The following is a 22,737-nucleotide window of genomic DNA, read 5'->3' as shown; positions in this document are numbered from 1 at the left end:
TGTACATCTTGGTAAAATGGGTATACACTCTGTGTGTTATGAGAGCGTTAAGCCTATTAAAATATGGGACATGTAGAGATGCCGATATTCCAGTGACAATATTATAATACACTTATTCAAGGAATGCATAGGTTTTCTTGTTCTTTTAAGGTACTACTAAAACATTTCAGTTGTTTACCTCTAACACAAGTGGTTTTACATGATTTATGGTATGTGTGTATGTATGCATGATTTATTAAGGCAGGGGAAACTGTACACTAGCCATTTGGAAACTTTTTTAAAAAAAACTTTAATTACCCGGAAGTTTTACATACAAAGAATAAATGAATTATGATCTTACTTCTCCAAAAAAATTAACATCTAACATTGGTGCAGGCTTTTAAATTATATAAAATCTGCTGTGGTAAGTCTGACATGTTTTTAAACATGAATCCTGAGTAAGAGTGGAAAAATATAGCATCATTGACTAGAAGAATAAAATCCTTTCAAAATTAAAATAATTGAACAGGTCTTTATGTTCTACCACAGAACAATAAGGCAATAGATGATAATGCCCTTGTAATCAACAAAATGTTGTGAATACCCACTGCAAACCTGAATATTTTTAGCAAAAATAAAAAGGCAGATTATGCATAAGAGTTTAAAAAAAGCATCAGAAAGATGCACCTGGGATTATTTAACCACAAAAAAAAAAAATGAAAATTTAGTTTCTGTGTTAAAGTCACTGAATGGTGAAACCAATCTGAGATAACTACATTAAGCAAACACTATTTAGACACCCCAAAATAGGTTTGCACTGCAACATTAATATGGTGTCCAGACAGGCAGACACTTCTGTCACATTTGCATCCAAAAACTATATGAAATCCAAATCTCAAAATATTTTTAGGATCCACCCAATATTTCTGTGTTAAGAAAAAATTCTGGCTGCTTTGGTGAGTGAAGTCACTGAATTTTCAAAATTGTAGGTACCTCATGGAAAATAAGAGCACTATATTCAGCAAGGCAGCATCATATCAAGGTATTTTTACACCAACTAGGGCACGAAAAACTTTGCATCATGGTATACAACATTCAGTCTTTGAATAATGTTTTCTATATTCCATGTGGTGAAAGTGCATAGGAGTGGGGTTCTGCTAGAACAGCAAGAATCCTCTCACAGTATTAAGGCCTTTCAACTTTGTGAACTGCATCAGTCTGAAGTCAGCACAGTGAAAAATGAAAATCTGGTTTCTGACACTGTACTGCATACCATCAGAAGCCATCTCAACAAGTTTTCTCTTCTAGCTGTCGTTCATCTTCTTCATCTGCTTCCTCAATAACCTGAATGTTATCCGTCTGAGGTAACGATGTATTCTCTGTCTGAGGTTTACTCACTTCAGATTTACTTTTTTCTTCTTCTTCAATTGCCTTCTTCCATATCTTGTGATTTTCACTAAGATGGTGCATTAGCTGACAAAATATTCGCCGTCTGCCTTTTTTCCTTTGTAGTTCTGTAAAAGTAAAAGGATGTCTGGTTCTTATCCTAGTCAGAATCAAATACAGGGTAGGTGAATGCTACAGTGATCAAAGATGACTGCTACTTTATACAATGGCTATACGCTTTGCACTTAAATTAGCAAGTAAAAATGGATGCTTTTAACAAACAAACATTGAGATTGTATCTTTACATAATCTTGTAATTTCTTTTAAGATCTTGATTAAGTCAGTCCTAACTGAGGTTCTCTCTCTTCTGATTTTAAGTCAAAATTTTTGTTCTTTTCCTGCTTACAGCTGTATATACATGTTCAAATCATCCAGCAGAAATCTCCCAGGTTTGTTTTCTTGACAGAAAAACTAACTTGTACAGAAGTTGAAGCAGAGAAGCACAGCTCCTGTGGTGCTGACCCTGGGCTCCCAGGGTTCTCATGAGCAGTGGTTCTTGCACATTTTTGTACCAGAACCCATTTGGAAACACTGATGGCCAGTCCCGACCCAGTGGCCCTCACCCACAACCCCCCAGCCCTCCTGCAGGGGAAAAAAAACAAACCACGATTTCCCACATTGTTCTCCTTCAAAGGAGAATCCATTTTTTAAGTTTGCTCATGACCCTTTCATATACTCTTGTGACCCACTTTTGGTAGCGGCCCATGGGTTGAGAAACACTGCCCTAGAGCATGCATCCCAAAGAGCTTTGCAGGCTTCTTTTTCTGCCCAGTGACAGTGAACACAAGCAAGGACAGGGGTCAGCAATAATTAGCTTGCTGCCTCGGGACCACATCCCTGAGGAACTCCAGCTCAAAATCCCGCTCTCTCTCACTTGCTCTGATAAGGCTTTGTTTAACAGGGAAGATTTTGAGCTTGTCAGGAAGCTGTGCTCCCCAGAAAATAGTCTACCAGGTCAGGGAAGGGAGGGGGTGGGTCTGTGCCCTTCCGGAGCACAGGCCTCTCCACCCTGAATGCCCCAAACCAGATTCCAGCCCAAATGCAGCCAGACACGGACCTGCAATTCCAAGCACCTAAGTGCTGCAGTTGGGGCTGGGGTTCCTTCATCCAGAAGGTGGGTTGGCTGGTTCTGATCTGTCCTGAACAGACCCCAGGTCACCAAGAAAGCCAGGAGCAGAACATGCCCCTTATGTTCTTCAGTGCTGGGCTTTTACAGCCTGAAGCACTTAGGGGGCACGTGCTGCTTCCTGTATGACAGGGACTGATCCGGCCTCTCCCTGGCCCTGGGGGAAGAGGATAGGAAAGGGAAGAAAGCTCAGAGATTCCAGAAGATGTCTCTGCAGCCTCTTTTGAACCCCTCCCTGTACAGACATTAGGTCTCCTGAGAGAAGCTATCCCAGGAACCAATTCACTTGAATTATTCCCAAGTTATTTTTTCCCCCAGGTGGCCACCTTTACTCTGAGAGAAAAATATGAATATCTGTACACTCAGTTTCTCCTGAGAGAACAGAGACTCTCCCTGGAGAAACATCTGTCCAGTTTATATAGCACATATATGTACACACTAAATAGCCCATGTGAAAATGCAAAAATAGTGAATGTTTTTGAGGCATAATTTCAACTAATATTGCCATATACAAATCCACTTGACAAAAATCCTATGTACTAGCTTAATCTTACTTGAACTAAGATCATCTTCCATTTCTTCATCTTCACTCTCCATTTGTGCTCCATCATCATCTTCAGCACTTTCAGTATCATCTTCCTCATCCACCCACTGGCCTGGAAGCAAGCCAGCTGCATCATATGAATTACAAAGGGGGCCAACAATATGAGTAATAAATGATTCCTGTAATTTTGCAAGTTGAGGAGAAGAACGGTCCATGAAGGGGCTAATAGGCAATCCGAGGCTTGCTTCTTCATCACCCTGAAAATTTTAAAAATATAACTTTTTTTAAAACTGACTTATCCTCAAGTTGTTGTTTTCCCTCTCTCTCAGAAACAATACATTTCAGCACCTACTATTCAGGATATAAATGGATTAAAAATTAGCTAAGGTAACTTGCAATACATAGGGCTAGATTGTGGGCCAAAATGAGGAGTAAATCACTTTCATGTGTGGTACTGCTGGGTCGCTGCCCTGGGCATGGGGGCGGAAGACTCCTGCACAGATGGCAGAGTTCTGACTGTGCTTACTGAGCTTGTGGAGAAGTAATCTGCTATTGACCAGACACAGTACCAAGATACTTCCCCCACAAGAGAGGGAAGGAAAAGGGAAGGGCATGTGATTTTCTGGGTAAGAAAAGATTCTTATAAATTTACTGAATTGAAAAGATTTCATAGACATTTGGGCTGGAAGGGACCCCAGAGGATCATCCAGTCCAGCCCCCTGCCCCAGGGGCAGGAAGTCAGCAGGGAGAATAACTGTTCATGACAGTACTAAGAGAATTCTGCCTCACAATTCAGATATGACTTGGTACCATTGGAGTTTCTGTACATAGGCTTTTTTTTTTTTTTTTTAAAACAGTGTACACTAGTCTAGATACAATTCACCTTGGTACTTCTGCCTAAAATAATCCACTGGTGGTTATGTCAAACACAGACAAGCAAATGAGGACAGCTAACTGCACAGAGAAAATGTAAAGCTGATATTAAAAGGGCCATGAAACACAAAACAACAAGATGGAAAAACAAAAATAATAACTGTTTTTCTCAAATTACTTTCAGTTATGGCAATCTTAGTTGACATTTGTAAGAACAAAATCAGTCATTTTCAGACTTTCAGACTATATAAATCTTAAATGACTGGTGACTAAATATTTATTAGCAATGGTTCCCCGATCAAATGTTATTTATCTTTAAATAGCATTATTCAGAGATAAGCCTTTAGGTTTGCAATATTAAAATAAAGCTTGCATTAACTAAAGCTTTCCTTGCATTTTAAATCTACCTTTATTTTTCAAAAACTCTCACTGCAAAAGTCATTACTGAATATTTTAGGATCCATTAAAAATTCTGTTCTCTCTGCCACCTTTAAACCAGTAGTTAATTCACAAATATTGTTCCCAGTATTATACTGATATCAGAGGTAAAAGGTGGTGCACATATATGAATTTTGACCTAAAAGGATTCTATGCAACTAAGTTACAACACTGATCAAATTCTTCATCAATGTGCTTTATCAACATAAAATGGCTTTTTGATGGAACAACAGTTTGAGAAGACTTTCAGCTTCTGATGAAATTTTTTAGCTTTTTGGCAACAAAATGGAAAAAAAAAATAAATCTTTGTTTTCTCCCCTACCTTTCTCTCCCCTTTTCTCTTTCCTCCTTCCAGTTTGATGCTGGAAATGGAGAAAAGTAAGATGGAAAAAAGGAAAATGAGAAAGAGCTTGTGTAGGGAAACAGACTGAAAACGCAAATGTTCTGTGGAAAACTTCAAATTTTTTTTAACCAACTCTCCAGATATTTACCAGAAATAAGCACTCAAATATAGCACCTATGTACTTCAAATCAAGTAAAGGAGGGAGCCCCCAAAGGAGGTTACATATGCAGTTTACCACCGAGGTTGAATTTATTAAGAAATGCGCAGAATTTATAACAACGTACATATTCATCAACCAAGTTAATTTATCTATTTGAGAAGTGGACTAAATTGGTAGGAGATTTTTTTTGAAGCTTTTAAGTCAACCAATAGAAAGTAAAATAAATAAACTACCTATAAAAAGTTACTTGAAAATACAGCAGATGAAGCAAGAAACAGTTTTTCTAAAAGGGTTAAAAAAGAATAATTCTTAACTAGTAAATCCTTTGTAGCATTATCCCTCTGGCATTTACTTAAAAAAAATTCATACTTGCCATACCCACCTGCTCATAGAATTCATTAACAATGCCTTCAGTCCATTTCAGATGGAGATCTCTACTTTTGGCTGGGCCATTAATATCTGCAAGTTTGATGCATATTTGACACACCAGCAAGCGATCGTTCTCATTGCTCCATTCTATACCAGGGCTGTTTATATCACTGGCCTGTTTGAGCAGATATTTTAAAGTCATGTTGAACACTCATGTAAATTGCAGCTAAACATTAATGCTAACACTTTTTTCAACCTGTGCACAATAGTGCACTTTAATATTAATTTTTTTGTATCATTTTATGGCTTATGTAATCAGAAAAGACGTTTTGTTTTTTTTTTAAAAACACAATTATGGGATAGTACTAGCAGCAGGTATCCACCTCGGAGGATAAAGAAATCAAAACAAATGAAAACAATATTAGTTTCCTGTACAGTTATTACATTCCACTATTAACAATCTTAATATATCTTTCCCCCACTGTTAAAACTCTTAAAGTCATGATTTTCATGTATGTTCAGCAATGCTCAATTATTTTCTAAACATAACTTTACTCTGAAGTTGTCATCTAGAAAATGTTTCTGATTGAAAGGCTAAGTACAGGATGTTCAACTTTCCAATTATGTGCAAATTAAAGAGGTTATTGTAGATATTAAATTTATGAACACACACTATCATTAGGAAACTAATCATTCAAAGCTTTTGAGCCAGGTGGGTGGGTGAGAGTGTGTGTGTCTGTTTGTGTTAAAATACTTTAAAGTATAAATCACTAAGCTTCCACTGACAGGTTTCTATTAATATATAGAAAGCATGTCAGAATGGAATAGTATGTTAGTACTTTTGAATACACTAAACAGCTTGATTTAGAGGTTCTGAGTGTAATGGAATGTATAAGATACTTTAGTTGCCTCTCCTACTACTGTATTGATATCTGCAATTCTAGGTTATTAAAATTTAACTTATTAACAGCAATACATATTGAGCAATAAATGCTGACTGTATTTATTTGCATAACAAACCTTGGCATTAAATTCAGCAAGAAAATCAAAATGCTTCTTGAGATCTGTGGCAAGGACTGCTTCAATCACTAAAAAACGAAACCGTTTGAATTCCACGTGATCAAGATTAGATAAGAAATTATACTCTGGTTGAGATAAGAAGAGACTCCAAGCAGCGGCAGCATGATGATTTTCTAGGACTGATCTGTCATTGTAGAGCACAGCCTAGAAAGAAACAAACAGAAAATGGGAAAATAAGCTTGTGAAATTGCAATTAAAAGTGTAAACGCTAAATAATGATAATCAATATCAATTTGTGCCAGGAAGCAGATCCAACATCTCTCCCCATTATACAGTTGGTCAGTAAGAGTTGTCACTCCCCAGAAAAAGAGCCCTGCTTCCAGGTTATTCCCTAAACCATCACAATTACAAAACCCCAACCCTACTAAATAATGACAAGACAGTTTTGCTCAAGAAAAATGTCGAAGAAAGCATTTGATTTCATATTGTGATGACTGAACTCAGGAGAAGAAAAAGGTACAGAACAAAAACCAAACGTAAAGATGAAGATACATTTTTAGGAAAAAAACATTTTGCATTTAGGTTTACATTGTATCTACTAATAATTTTTATTTCATCTTAAAACATTACTTTGAAGTGAAAGATTTGATTAACATCTTTTTCCTGTATGAATTACTTGCCAGTTTACAACTATTCCTTTCTAGTCTACTTACGTTTCAGCTCGATGCATAGTGATCAATTACTAAAAATGAAATGTAGCTTGGGGATGGGGGTCTATATTTGGACAGCTCATTTTAGTGGTTAAACTGGGATATATTACATGGTAAGATTATGAGGAGATGCAGCATTTTTGAATGCTGGAGCTTTATTATATGTAAATCTTGGAAATATTAAGAAGTTCAAGACAGGTATGTTAGAGGACCTTCTTGGGTCTCCAAGAATACATGCACTGTGGTATATCATTGATTACCAGAAAGCTAATGCAGCTTTGTTGCCAGTTTGTAAATAAAATGACCAAAAAGTGTCAAAGCTCAAAAAAAGTAAAGCTCTAAAAATAATTAAATACATAAAACAGACTATAATTCTTTTTCATACTGTAGAAATCACCACCTTTACATTAAACTTTCTGAACATAAAGTCTAATCAAAATACCCCTTCTCCCCCTTAATTAAGCGTAGATCTCGAAGATAATTGTCCATTTGGATGAATTAACACTTGTGAGATGGCAAGATATCTTTGATTGCCAAACTTAGAAACAAAAATGTAGGCTCCTGGATATCCACATACGTTCCAGAAGGTTGTGGCCCTGTCCCAACTATTTTTTGCAACCACGGCTGTAGCAACCTTAAACTTTTAAAAAAACGCTTGTCACTTATACGCTTATATTTTTCCTTGTTTTCACCTGGGAAACATATTGATCTCAGTGTATTCTGGCTCTCAGCTGCTTCTGCTCCAGGGATGCTCAACCCCTACCCCACAGACCAGATCCAGCCCCAGGCACCACATCATCCAGTCTATGGTGCTCCCCATGAGTCTGTGGGGACCCTCATGGGCTAAATGGTGCATACAGGGCTTGATCCCAGCACGCAGGGCTGGTGAGGAGGATGGAGGCAGTGCAGGGTCCTGAAGGATCAGATCCATGACTCACGATCCATCAATTTTGTGGCAAAGCTCCTGTCAGCAGAAGATACTAGGATTCCGATTCTCAGGAGCAGCCATTTGAGTTACGTGTGAATAATCACCATGAGTGACTTCACATATGATCTGATATTGTGTACCCAAGACTGAGCCAGCTGCTTCTCTGAATGGTTTCTTCCAATTCTGAAGTTTCACATAGCTTTAAAGAGGCTTTGTATTTAAAATGAAAAATATTGGAAGAATTGCCAACATGAACATGGTATTACTTGAGTACAGACAAAACTTTAGAACCAAGTTTATGAAGCAAAATAATGGCACAACTTTTCTTTCAGCAACAGGAGACCAGCAATCAGGTAAGTGGAATACGTAATTTAAAGAAATGTCCCCGCTTTACATAAGGTAGCCAAAAAACCAGGGGGTCAACTGTTTAAGTACTAGCCTTCCCATCTGACCAGACCAAGGAAGAATGCAGATCAGTGTTGAGGTTATGTAGAGCTACTCTGAATCTATAGACTTTTCAGCTCCTCTATGTAAATGGAAGTTTTGCAAGTTTATAGAGAGAAGCTGAAAAGTCTATAGATTCAGAGTAGCTCTACATAACCTTAACATGCCTAGAACTTTTTTCTCAATGTCTTCTCTCAGTAAAGGCAGCTGCAGCTCTATGGTCCCCATATTGCTGATAGCCTGGTGTGACAAACAGTCTTGCTGCTGCTTAAGGTAAAAAAGTAACTCTCCAAAGCCTAGTAGTTTCTTATTAGCTGCATTAATGCTTGCAGAAGCAAAGAGGACGAGAATCCCATAAGTTAAAAATTCAACACCTTTAAGCCTCCTAGATTATGGACTTATGGCCCCTACATCATACTGAGGGCACCCATGCATTCAATGACCCAGCTGTCTAGTGCCATGTCATTCTTTTCTGTTCACATCAGTGCCTACAGGTATTATACACCGGCAAGTGTCCTCAAGTAAGATTTGTATATCTTTGCTTGTGCATTATTAAACAGATCCCTTCTCAAAATGTAAAGTCCTGAACCACAAAAGCAGCTTTTGAACAAGCTGTACTGAGTGCAGGAAAGATGCTGAAAGACATATAAAGAGCATTAAACTAATTCAAGATTTACAAAAGAGTGAACAAAATCTTAACGTGGCCATTGCGTGATTCATTTCCTAAATTAAAAAAAAAACAAAACCGTGACACCATTATTTATTTAACCTCTAAATCGATGTTCATACATAACTCCACACTGAAGCAATAAAAATAACAGTAACTCAAGGCCACCCACCGTGACTGAAAAAGCTAGAAATCAATTGCAGTTTGGCACTGGAGAGACAAGTAACGGTAAGTAGAGTAAAACACTGAATACTAAATCGGGACCAATGCTTGTGTGGTTATGAAAACAGGCAGTTGATCAGGAACCCCAAGATTTAAACTTAGATCTGTGTGCTCCTGTAGTACTACAACAGTAGCAAAACCATTGCAACTTTAGCTCTCTTTCATTCAGGGTTACATTGATGACTATTTGGCTCATTGTATCACTATAGGAACATACAGAGAACACAGCTGCAGCATAAGGGCTGAGGCAAACTCCTAAAAGCAACTCCCTTTGTCCTTTTGAAGCAGTTAAAAGTTCTGTTCATCCATAGCCAGAGACTGCATTTTAAAGAACGTATCGGGAACTTTATAAAGGTTTTTTTTTTTTCAGGGTTACACACACAGCATAAGATTTCCTGATAAAAAGGAACACGAGTGCTTTGCAGAACTTTAAGAGAAGAAAAGAAACCACAGTGCAGAAACAGTGCAACAGGCAGCTGATTTGGCGTTCAATGACCTACAGTACCTCAATCTTCCTGTGATGGATGAATATGTCTGCATATCTCCAAAACACAAATCAAGAAAACACAGGAAAATCCATGCAGAAGTATGCATGTGACAAAGCTCACATTTATCACATTAATCTCCTATAGAGATAATATTTATATGAAGCATATGGAAATATAATGGCACCTGAGCAGAATATACAGGATAACTTGAGGCGTTAGTGCTGGCTAATGACATTACAATAATTCAGCAGCTGGCAAGGTTTTGGAGCCACATGTCAGATCAACCCAGCTCAGGTCCCAGGTGAGCTAGTGCTCCCGACCTGACCCGTCTGCCACTGCTCCTCCCTGACACGGCAAGGGCAAAGCACTTCAGCCATCCAGCCACCATGTGGGCAAAACTACCATCTGGCTGCCTGGCTGTGGCATGGTGCGTACAACACTCCTCACCCTGCCTAGCCTCCCAGCTAAAGCCCAGCATGTGCAATGCCACCAGCTCCACAGGTTTGAGCCAATGGGCCCTATGCTGCCAATCCCTGCATTGATGATTCAAGACAAGACACAGTAATTCAGCCTATTTTCATTCTAAATCTCCAAGTACTAGATTTTCACAAGATCTGTCACCTGCTGCATGCCCCAAAGAGTAAGGCATTGTGCTGCCATGTAGAAATGTGATATCTTCTACTGGAGACCGGAGGAAGGGCAGTATATGGCTGAAAGCTTGTGAGATCTCTCCCCCAGCTATACAGCTGATCCAATAAAAGATACCACAAAACCCATCTCACCTGTATATTTCCTGGTCCCACTGCAGCTACAACACCACTCTCACCCCATTTAGGAGTGTGCAATTTATGCCCCTTTTATTTTTCAGCATGTCTTTTAAAGTACCGCAGGAATGCATATCATATACTGCAATCCTATTAGTGTCATCTCCATTAATAGTTTTGTGGCTGAAAACAACTCAGTGGAGTTTTCAGTATTTCTCAATGATTCAATAATTTATTTGCACAAGATAAAATCGTTTCTCCCATAAAAATATGGTATATTTGATTGACTTTTTTCCATCAGGGAACTTATGATGATAAAAATGAAATTTCAGATTGACTGAGCTGCACAGCCCTGTTTACAAGTTTTGCTTTATATGTGAACACAAGATGTTTTTTCTTCACATTATTTTTTTTTTTAATCTTCAAAATCTTCTATACCAGTTTAGTATCCTGGGTTATTGCCGTTATTTCTAGCCAGCAAGTGGAAATGGATCTAAAACCAGAATTTTGAGAGCTTTTACAGCTAAATGTTTTAAAAAACAGTAGGAAGTAAGGGTCAAGGGCTCCAGGTCTTTCTGCTTTACACTGCTGTCTGAAGAACACTGAGTGCCCAAGTAGAAAGTGGAACAAAGATGTAGGACAGAGGCATAGTTTATAGCTCAGAAATTCATCTAGTTCATCCTGTACATCTAGATAAGTGCTGCAGCGCACGTCACTCGAGCCACAACCAACTCTGCAGGGCAAAAGTTAAAACACTAATATCAATCATTAATTGACCTGTATAAATGCAGAGCATACTGGTTATAAGATCACCAAAAACAACCAGGCATACTATAAATAAAGAGATGCACAAGAATCCAAGGAACAATGGAGACGCACAAGGAGAAAAATGATCAAATATGGAAGTCAAGCAAGATGAAAGAGCAAAAAACTGTATCAAAGTCTGTGAAATCCTGAGCTGCTGTCCTACTAATAGACAGCAATAAGATCCACATTTTTTTTTTTTTTACCTTACTTCCTGTATTTCTCCTTTTGTTTTTAATTACATTGAGTTGTCTAGCAACTGCACATATCCCATGATGACAATCCTGTACTTTGTTAGGCTTCTTCAAAAATTAACCCAGTGGCCTCCCAAACAGCCACTTATTTTTTCTTTGTAAAATATATGTACTTGATATTTTTCTTTTCATTTCCACTCTTTTAAAAGGGATTCTTACAATTACCCCTTGCTAGGACTTTTTCCCGGTCCATACATCCCAGCAGCACCAATTCCCTACAAAGATCATCAACAGCAAAGTCAGAGGTAATACCATCCTTGCTGAGAAGAAGTCTCACAATCTGGCTCTTCTTAACTGTATATCCATATGTACAAGCAGCTGGTTAAAGTACTTACTTTGTTTTTAATATTCAAAGCATGTAAAATAAGGTCAATAAATGCTGCAAAATGTTAACCAGAATTGCCTCCTGTTTGTCACCCTCCCCAACCATAGATACATAGCCAAGGCTGTTTTTGGTCCAACCAAAACATGGAGTGGAGTCCCATCCGGCAGGGGCTCTATGGTGCCGGGCTAGCTCCCCCTCTTTCTGCTGGCCCCAGCTCCATAGCTTTTGCAGGAGCTTGCCATGGCCTCCACTGGCCTGCTGTCATCTTTGACAGGAGCCAGGGGCAGATAAATATTAGTTTTCTAAATTTTTAGGGGCCCTGTGAGGTGGACAGAATGGCCTGGCAGGCCACATCCAGCCCGCAGGCCATATTTTGCCCACCCCTGAACCATAGCTAGGATAATGCACTATAGCTCACCTAGGATGATGCACTATGACAGTGACAATACATGAGCATTTCAGTACCTTCTGAAATTGCTTCCAATTGGTTTCAAACTTCGGAAAGAATAGGATCAAGGCACATGCACTGGTGCACTCCAGTGGACACCCCTGAGGCCCCACAAGATGTCCGCATCTCACTTGGGTGGCTGAGACAGCTGTTCATTACAGTCTAAGTGCTTCCTAAATTCTCAGAGTTGCTTTTGTACTCTCCTATTAGCTGTTTGTTTCATAAATGGGTATATCCTCTTTCCTCCTGCTGGAGACTGTACAAATGGAATCTGAGAAATGACTAGACATGTCGTTTCTAAAATATCATTAGCTGTGGAACCACTGGACTATAAGGGAGCAAGAAAGAACACAAAGGAAGGACAAGACCATTGCATAGAAGCTAAATGAGTTTCTTAATATTGGTCTTCACTCACCTAGATTAAGGACTTGATAATCCAAATAGTGATGAAGAATCACCAGAACTGGATGGCATTCAACCAAAAGTTCTGAAGGAACTCAAACTCAAAATTGTTGATCTACTAACTTTAGCATGTAACCTATTTCTAAAAGCCATCTTTATACCCAAGAACTGGAGGGTAGTTTATGTAATGCCAGTCTAGACAAGGCTCTAAACAGGATCTGGGAAACTACAGAGCAGTGATCCTAACTTCTAATTCTGGTAATTAAAAATAAAAAAGCAAGCTGAAATAAAAAAAAAAAAAAACATTGTCTAATATATGAATGACCAGGACTTACTGGGGTCAACGTGGCTTCCTCATTCTATTTTTTTACCTCATTTAAAATACTTCTTCCTAATTCCTAAGTCATCCTCCTAACTTTATTCTTTCTAATCTCTCCATACAACCTATGCTTCTTTCCTTTCCTGTTCTTACTAAGGCATTCCAACACTTCCCTTGCATCATTTTTTGTCCCATGTTTTGCCTTGTTTGTAACAGACTGTCAGCTCTTCAAAGCAGAAATGGGTTCTGATTATGTTTCATAAATAAATTTATTTATATTACTTGTAAATGAACAAATAAATAAAAACATATTAGTATTAGAACAAATAGGATGAAACAGTACTGACTGCTGAATCTTAAACTGTCCAGGAAGGTTGTTTTGATCTATAATCATAGTTAAATAAAATTCTTATTGAAATCAAGCAAAATAATCAATGGCAACCGATCTGGCCTGAAATAAAGTCACTGCTCATAGGAATCTTTGAGGCCTTCCAGTAAAATTACAGAACTACTGTGATAAGAGACCAAAGTGTTTTTTAAAAATTGGAGAAAGGAGGCACCTGAAAAAAAAAATCCACTGGATATTTGTTTTGTTCAGTCAATGTTCACGGAGCGAAGTTCTAACCCTGTTTAGACAGACACTGCTTTCCTGAGGAACACCTGGCAACTCATCTGTTTATTTGTAGCAGTGGCTCATTAGGGCTGTGCAAAGCTTTGGTCCCCGATTCAATTCGGTGGAGATTCGGCCCAATTCGGTGACCAAATCTCTGAATCCGAATCGAATCAGGACCCCCCCCCCCCTTAATCTCTCCGAATCAAATCGGAGAGATTCAGACATATACACGGCTTTACTTATTTTTTCTACATGCCTCTAGGTAGCAGGGGCTCATGAGTGCTACAATGCTGGGGCGTGTGGAGTGTCCCACAGAAGCACTAGGGGGCTCCCCAGTGCACTCAGCAGTAGACCTGGAAGTGGACCAGAAGCACTTCCGGGTCTGCCTGGGAGCGCACTGGGGGGTCCCCCCCATATCCCTCCCCCTGGCTCGGTGATTGGTGCCTCCTGGGTCTGGGGTGGGGGGGGCACCCAGGGTCCCCCTGAGGCCCATCACCAAGCTGGGAGAAGCCCCCCAGCAGACCCAGAAGCGGACTGGAAGTACTTCTGGTCCACTTCTGAGTTCACCACTGAGCATGTAGAGGCCCCACACCACACTGCTGTGGGACGCTTCATGCACCCCAGCATCGCAGCGATCACAAGCTGTGCCTGCTACATCAAGGTATGTAGGGAAAAAAAAAAAAAAAAAAAAACTTTTAAAGCTGTGTCTAGGCCCAAAGCACTGATTCTCTGAATCAGCATCAAATCTTCAGATATGGATTCGGCCAAATCGAATCAGGGACAGTGATCCAAATCAATTAATCAAATAACTGTCCCTGATTTGGACTGAATCCATATTGAATAGGGCCCACTTCACACACCCCAATGGCTCTTCCTTGTCATGGGACCTTGAGATGTACCATGAACTCTTGGGCCTGCCTTCCATTGATCCAAGTGAAACAAATGAAGGCAACTAAGTATTAGGGGTGTGCAAACTGGGCCTTATTCAATTCAGATTCGGTCCAAATTGGGGACGGCGATTCGATTCGTTGATTCAGATCACTGTCCTGACTTGATTCAGCCAAATCTGAATCTGAAGATTCAATGCCAGTTTGGAGAACCAGCAATTCAGCCACAGACACAGCTTTAAAAGCTTTTTCTACATACCTCAAGGTACCAGGTGCGGCTCGTAAACACTGCAATGGTGGGGCAAATGGAGTGTCCCACAGGAGCATGGGGAGGGCTCCCCACGTGCTTGGCAGCAAACCCAGAAGTGGCCTGGAAGTAATTCTGGGTCTGCGGCCAAGCACACTGGGGGACCACCTGCAGGCAGCTGTGGCAGTGTCGGCAGTGGGGGGAAGGAAGATGGCAAGTAGTGGGCAGCAAGTGGGGACTGCTCACAACTGCCAGCAGCTGCACTGACAGCAAGGAGGGAGGGGGTGGCAAGACAACTTGCAGAAACTGGCGGCAGCTCATCTCGGGGGGTGGGGGGGGCATGTGCCCCCCCCCCCCATGCCCTCCCTATGCATTGCATATGATTTACTCCAACCCCTTGCCTGAAGCAGGATCATCTCTATACAAACTATCCTATACGCTATATAACATCTGAGCTTATCGGTAAGTATGCAGTACTGCACTAATGTATCTACAGTATATCTGGTCTGGGAGTTTGTTAAGAGCAAACAAACTAACTAACTGTCTCAACATGAGAGCAATGAATCTTAGCACAAGATTTGTAGCACACACACACACAGAGGCTTGTGTCCAAAACTTTTTACCAGCATAAACTTAAAACTTCAAAAACATAAGCTATATTAACTTGGTCTTCCACTGTGTCTTTTCCCCTCTTACCTCTTTTACTTGTTTGTCTTAAGAAAATATAAAAAGAATGGTATCTTGGCAACAGAACCTGAGAGCTGTTATCTAAAGTTGACTTCTTTTCTTCCTTAGAAGGACATCCGATATAAAATGAGACTTCTAAACAACTGCTTTGTCTTTTAAAAGACTCAGTAAAAATACTGAAGGGAATAATGGAAATTTTTTAATATGAACATTTACTTTGTTAATTGTTTCTGTTTCTTCTTATTTTTTGGATTTTGTTTTGGCTTTGTTAAGTAACTTTGAAACATTTTTGTTTGGCAGCAAGAACAAGTGAAGAAAGTATCCGGCAACAAAACCCCAGCCTCAACTTACTGAAATGTGACAATAAACAGTAACAAATGGTATAAGATACAAGGTAACAAATGGTAAAAGGGAACAAATGGTACAGCAACCCCTACTTAACGCTGTTTCGCTTAGCACTGTTTTGCTATAACGCTCATTTTAAACTGATACCCGATTCCACTTAGTGCTCAGCAAGTTTCATTATAATGCTCACGGTCACCAGCATGGGTCATTTAAAACACTTGCAGTCACCATCTTGGGTCATCAAAAACTTTTGGTTTCGCATAATGATCAGTTTTTCAGGAACCAATTAAAAGTGCTAAGTGGGGGTTACCTGTATGAAATTACACTGTATTAAAACAACTACCCAAATCTTGATGTGCTTCAAGAATCTATTTTCTGAAGGGGAACTAAATCACACTGCACTGTGTGCAGCCTTAGATGCAAATGTTTTAAGGTTCTGAAGCAGAGAAAAACGTGCTCTGGGATAACTGAGGCTTCTGGAGAAAAAGGGGATACTCTAGCAAGGTCTCAGCTGCTGCCAGACATTTGTGCTGGACAGACCAGAGGAGAGGTATATCAAGCAGAGCTGGCACCCTAGGTAAAACACTGTGGGAGAGGGGAGGCAAGATTTCAAGATGAAGGGGAGAGCATGCATGGGTTCGAGAGCTGAGTTGTATCCACATTAGTAGCACGCCCCAGTTTTGGCTGCTGCCAGCCAGGAGCCCAGGCTGCTCCCATCAAGCAGCTGGGATGCTGCAAACCTTGCTGGGAGCAGCTCAGGCTCTGTGGCTATCAGCAGCTACCCAGAGCCGTGGCTGGCTGCAGCTGGGAGCCTACAAACAGCTGCTGCCCTTCTGCCCTGGCCCTAGCCCCAGCTGTCTCCCAGCCCCAGGCTCCGGAAAGATAGCAGGTGCCAGTACTGCACCCGTTGGGGCTGGGAGGCAGCAGCCGTTTGTAGCCAGCCCTGGCTCTGGGTACCTGCTGATAGCCACAGAGCCTGGGCTGCTCCCAGCAGGGCTTGCAGCATCCCAGCTGCTTGATGGGAGCAGTCTGGCTGGCAGCAGCCAGAACCGGGGCCAGCTGCAGCCAGGAGGCTGCAAACAGCTGCTGCTTCCCTGGCCCCAAGGTGCCGAGGAATGTCAACCCCTGATCTAATTGGTTTCTATAGTTATTCAATGTATAACAAAGGTATACATATATAACTATTCGGTCACATTTCAAAGCATCTAAATCTCTGTGTACTTCCCCTCTGCCCACGAATTTAATCAGACTAACTAGCTCAAGACAGCCACATAAAATTACCCACTCCCAATGCACATATTTTGCAGTTATTGAGATATCTGAGCTGCACGAGATGACTGAAAAGATTAAAATGATAACAGATTTTAACAGTTACCACAGGTAACACCACATTATCAAAGGGTACCAGAAAGTCACAGGCATTATATAGATGTCATAGATTTTGGGGTCAGAAGGGACCTATTAGATCAAGTTCAACCCCCTGCCCTGGGCAGGAAAGAGTGCTGGGGTCAGATGACCCCAGACAGGCGTTTGTCCAATCTCCTCTTAAATACCTCCAAGGAAGGGGACAGCACCACCTCCCGTGGAAGCCCATTCCATACTTTGGCAACCCTCACTGTAAATAATTTTTTCCTGGCACCCAATCTAAAATTTGCTCTCCCTCAATTTGTGGCCATTGTTTCTAGTTACCCCAATGGATGCCCTGGTAAACATCGTATCCCCCGATTTCCTGCCACAAGATCATCTCTCAGCCTTTTCTTGTGGAGGCTGAGGAGGTTCAGGTCCCTCAAAATCAGTCCTCATAGGGTTTTTCTGTAGGTCTTTAACCAGATGGGTCACCCTCCTCTGAACCGTTTCCAGGTTATCCACATCCCTCCTGAAGTGCTGTGCCCAAAACTGGATGCAGTACTCCAGCTGTGGCCTGACCACTACCACATAGAGGGGAAATGTGATAACTGAAAAAATAAAAATTAAAAAAAAAAAAGTTACCTGCTGCACAAATTAATCTCCATATTAGCAGCTCACTGCCCAAATCTGAAACTTTATTAAAAAATAATTTTCCAGATGATTTTTTAATTTTCCATTAAAAACTATTCCATTTTGACAGACTTCTGAAATTGTTTTGAAGACAAATTAGAGAAAAACAGCCAAAGTATCTGTCCCTCACAAAATAATTCTATCCAATTCCCTACATACATTCATAAGATACCTGGCAAGGAAAATAAAATTTGGGAGGCTCTCAAAAATTGCTTTTTCTTCCATGACACTACTTTTTCCTCTCATTTTTGTCTCTTATTTAATTACTACACTTTTTCAGCTTACTGCATCTAGTTTTTCTTTTAGAAAGTTTCTCCTTTCCTTTCAACTGCATCTCCATTTACTTATACAAAAGCAATTTTATTCTCTTATGTTACTGTTGTCTCTTACTGCTGTCCTCCTTTTTCAAATATATTACTTAGTGTCCGTTTAAGAAGCTACCTTTGCAATACAAATAACTAGATAAATTTACTCTTTCGTTCTGTTGTGAAGTAAGTGTCAGACCACATCATTGTCATTGGAAGATTATAAAAATCCCTACTCAACACCTGACAAACAAAGCTCACACCTATATGTAAGACTGTTTCCATTCTTAGTTGTATTTATTTTACTGTTTTCAACTTCATTATCTGAAAATTATTCTTGCACAAACAGAGCACCTGGAATCCCTCTGGTTAAAAGGTATCTCCAAATCAGCTGTGTTAGTTTATTGAGGGCTGAGATAGGTCTATAACAGTGATTCTCAATTAATGTCTGTGAGACACTTCCAGTGGTCCCGCTAGGCCTCCACTTCCAAATCAAACTACCTCACTGCACTTTTCCATTTCCAGGGAGCAGGCCTAGACCGGGAATCAGCTGCAGCAATTTTGGGGACAGAATCACAGTCTCTTTAAGGCCCAATGGAACTTGCCTCTCTTGTCCAGTACCAGGTAATAGTGGCAGGAGCTGGCAGCTAGAGCAACCTAGTCCTTTGTCCCCTATGCCCTGGGAAAGGTATGAGGTCCCATTCCAAGAGGTTATTCCCAAAGGCAATATGCAACCAGGGCTTGCTACCAAGCTGTGCCACATGGCATGAAACTGTACTGTCAGCCAGACCCTTCCCAGAACAGGGACTCAGCTGCCCTGCAAAGGCATTTCCATCCTGAAGGAAGAACCTCCCCTCTCTATTTTTAATGGGCTGCCTCTTCACTTTTATTTTCCTCCCTGCTCTCCTTCTCCTCTCTGGACAATGTGCTAAAAAATTAGCAGTTTCCACCAAGCTGGGGAAGCTCGTGGTTTTACTGTTAATCTTATGAAATATAAGGTTTTGCACCCTCATTCCTAGATGGAACCTCATTTTGCATTAAACAACAAAAAAATCAAAAATTTCTAGACTTCACACTTACACCCCTATGTGCCATTTAGACACCTTTTGAGTAAAATGGAATCTGATGCTTAGTCTCATAATACTACTACTGGGTATCAGGGTATTACTCCAGGGATAAATACATAAAGATCTGGGGTGTTCTGACCCCAAAGTGACAGAAGCCATCATAATCTCTTTCCAGAGCAGTAACTCTCAGAGACACTGCCAGGCTCAAATGTTGCACTAATTACAATATTGTTGTTATTTGTGCATTTTACCTGTTTGTTTAAATCACTGTGTTTCTTGTCACATTATTTTTTACGCACTATAATAAAAATAGTATTTAAATGGGTGCCACTGAAGTCAGAACAGTTATGGAAGGGTGCCTCAAGTCTAGAAAGGTTAAGAACCATTGGTCTATAAGAAAATGAGGCCACTGACCTGAAACAAGGAGCTAGGGCGGCTTACAGATGTTAAAAAAACCCACCAGCACTTTAAACTCAGCATGCCCTTGCACTGAGCCCACCACATGCCCAGAAGAGACACTGCGTTAGTTGGACCTGCCTCACCCACTGTCTGGATAGATCAGGCAATGACTGAATCAGCTCTTAGATAAAAGCACCAAAGAGCCCTGCTGAAGCATGCAATCTATACAGACGCTGCAGAGTGCAGTTGAACTAACATGCTGCTTCTTCTGGTAAAGGACATTTTTTTTCCCCAAGTCAGCTGGCATCCTAGGTTTATAGAGAAAGTGTATTTACTGTATTTTTCTTACATTTCACATAGAGACATTTTTAATTTTAACCTTCCAGTAAAACACTTCCTACCTGAGGTGCATTTGTAGCCACTAGAAAAGCATTTGTCCGACCTGGGTGATCATAATCATGCATGGCAGCTGCTACATACAAAGCCATCAACTCCAAGGCGGGAATATTTGATGCCATACATGCATAGCGGTCATCAAAAACTGGGCAGCTTTTTGAGGAAATATAGGTGACTCGCCCAGGGGTCATCCCACTATCTGCATCTGAGAAGGGAAACAGAATAAAGTGTTCAGAACATTCAAGAAAAATTCTTGCATTTGTCTTCAAAATAGTCCTAAAATATATCAACCAACAGATTCCATTGCTCATGCTGGTGATTTATAGGAGCTTTGTTGTTTACATAACATTAATATTTTATAGTTTAAATTGTTTATCAATTTGCATCAAAACCATTGGATGCATTAGATGTTTCTGCATAAATAAGTATAAAGAGTTTTTATAGTGCTAGTGTGTTGTAAAATTATATTGAAATTTGCTGCCTGCAATGGAAAATCCACAAACGAAAGAGAAAAGAAGTCAAGCTACACAGTGACATCTGCCTAAATGTGTGCAAGAAACATAGCATCATCCCAAGGGGCCTTGTCATCTGCACCCCTTTAGCTAACGCACACAACTCTATATATGCAACACAACTATGCAGGACAACTTCAGAAAAAAACCCGAGAAATTCTTCTTCACCTACCCTACTCCAAAAGGGATCAGTTTAAAACAGACATACTTATGCTACTAAACTAAAATACATACTTAGCTACTATGCAGCAGAACCAAATGTACCACCAAAAATATTTGATGACAGCCACCCAATATAAGAAGAAAAAGTTGAATCAGTCATCACAACAGGAGCCATCTCAAGCACTGCACCAGCAACACAGGAGAGAATCAAGACAGAAGCACCCTGAAGACCAACATCATTAACTTATGACAACACCTCTCACCCCACTTTGAAATACCTGTACTCTCCAAAGGCCTGAACTTTTGCCCATGAAAACAACCTGACAAGATACTCACATGCAGAGAATAAGAAGAATTCTTCCACAGACTGCCTGAAAGTAGTTCCAGTACCAGGACAGAACCACCTTTGACAACCCTCCTATCACAACAGGTAAAACAAAGAACAATAAAACATTGGACTGGGCACCTCCCAAGGACACAACCCCACACTGGACTACTACATCAACTGTTTCAGGAAGAAAGCTAACAGTGAAATTCTCAACAAATGTCATGACCATGACAACGTTTCCCCCTCAGAGAAAAAAAAAAAGTCATGCAACCCCAAAGACCCAACAACAAAACAGTCAAACCAGTGGACAAAAGTGGAACTACAGTCAGTTATTCTCAACCATCAAGACCACAATCACTTTGGCCAGACAAATGATACCAGCTATGATAAAGAACTTGGGGAAACCAGTATTTTCTCTAGAATTAGAAAATATTATCAAATCCTTTCCCCATCAGATTCAGGAAAACCTACTCCACCATTAATCCCCAATTCTCCCACCACAGGAACTTTTTATGTGCTCCCAAAGATTCATAAACAAGGCAACTCTGGGAGGCCCATCACATCCAACAGCAGGACCCAATCAGGTTTCATAGAAACTATCCTGAAATCACCTGTCACTCAAAGAGCAAGCTTTCTACAAAATACAACAGATTTCCTCAACCAGATCCTGAACACCAGCCACCTCCCCAAGAACTAGCAACCATACTAGCAACCAGGGATGTCATCAGCCTGTACCCTAGTACCCAACACAATGAATGCACAGCAGTCTGCCTGAAATGCCTACAAGAACACAGACAGCCACCAGATTTGTAACAACATGTTGCACAAATCATCGACCTTATCCTCACCAAAAACAACTTCACCTTCAACAATCAACACTTCCTCCAAACCATGGGCATAAAGCTGTGACGATATTGGTATATTGAGGGACAAGTCAACTGGAGAAGGAATTTCTAGAAAAGTGCACCATCAAACCTGCATTGTGCGCGCAGTACATAGATGATATTTACCTGGACTCACTTACTGACTTTAACCCTAGGTTTAACAACTATTACCCCTCAATCAAACTTTCTCTGGAATATTCCTATACTAACAAACTTTTAGACACCATGATCCACATTTTGGATGGCCATACTTATGTCCACAAGACCAGCAATCATCCCAAGCACACAAAAAACACAATCTAGGCCCTCAGATACCACTATCTGCTCTGAAGAGAAAACAACACCTACTCGGCCAGCCTTAAATCTACCTTTATACAATGGGAATGACCATTTAGATTATCTCAGATGACCTTGGAAAACTTTACATGCTAATATACGCATCTCATTCAAAATGAGAGATGTACAGAGCATGCACAATAGCTATGTTTTCAGAAAGTCTATATTAATTCTTGTTCAAGTATGGAATACAAAGACTTGCACTGAAATATCTATGACTTCACATGCACATAATTTAGAAGGAACTTTGCTGAATCCTCTTTAGAGGAAAGACACGTTTATTCCAATTAAAAATCTACTACAGCAGGATTAGCAACATAAGGTCCATGGGCCAGATCTGGCCTGCAGAACCACTGAATCCAGCTTGGGGGCGAGGGGGGGGGGAAGGAAGGGAGGGAGAAGAGGTAGGGGGGCAGAAGGTTTCGTTTGTGCCTGTACCGGGCCAGAGCAGCAAGAAAC

At 40.4% G+C, this 22,737-nt stretch overlaps 1 protein-coding gene across 2 annotated transcripts in view; it reads right to left on the bottom strand.

Annotated features, from left to right (window-relative positions):
* Nucleotides 1-268: 268 nt before the first annotated feature.
* The window catches only part of PDE3B (phosphodiesterase 3B), a 152,315-nt gene continuing 129,846 nt past the window's right edge, over nucleotides 269-22,737 (bottom strand). For both annotated transcript variants that reach the window (XM_019519633.1, XM_019519634.1), the window contains 5 exons: nucleotides 20,062-20,261; nucleotides 6,299-6,502; nucleotides 5,292-5,453; nucleotides 3,106-3,352; nucleotides 269-1,493 (listed from right to left, as the gene is read on the bottom strand). In XM_019519633.1, the coding sequence (XP_019375178.1) occupies nucleotides 1,267-1,493; nucleotides 3,106-3,352; nucleotides 5,292-5,453; nucleotides 6,299-6,502; nucleotides 20,062-20,261 (1,040 nt within the window). In that variant the 3' untranslated portion in view covers nucleotides 269-1,266. The remainder of the gene's footprint in view (nucleotides 1,494-3,105; nucleotides 3,353-5,291; nucleotides 5,454-6,298; nucleotides 6,503-20,061; nucleotides 20,262-22,737) is intronic.

Source organism: Gavialis gangeticus, unplaced genomic scaffold (assembly GCF_001723915.1).
Source record: "Gavialis gangeticus isolate Ggan-Ray unplaced genomic scaffold, GavGan_comp1, whole genome shotgun sequence".
NCBI classification, from domain to species: Eukaryota; Metazoa; Chordata; order Crocodylia; family Gavialidae; genus Gavialis; species Gavialis gangeticus.
The sequence above is the reverse complement of the archived record's forward strand: the minus strand, read 5'-3'. Positions and strand labels throughout refer to the sequence as shown.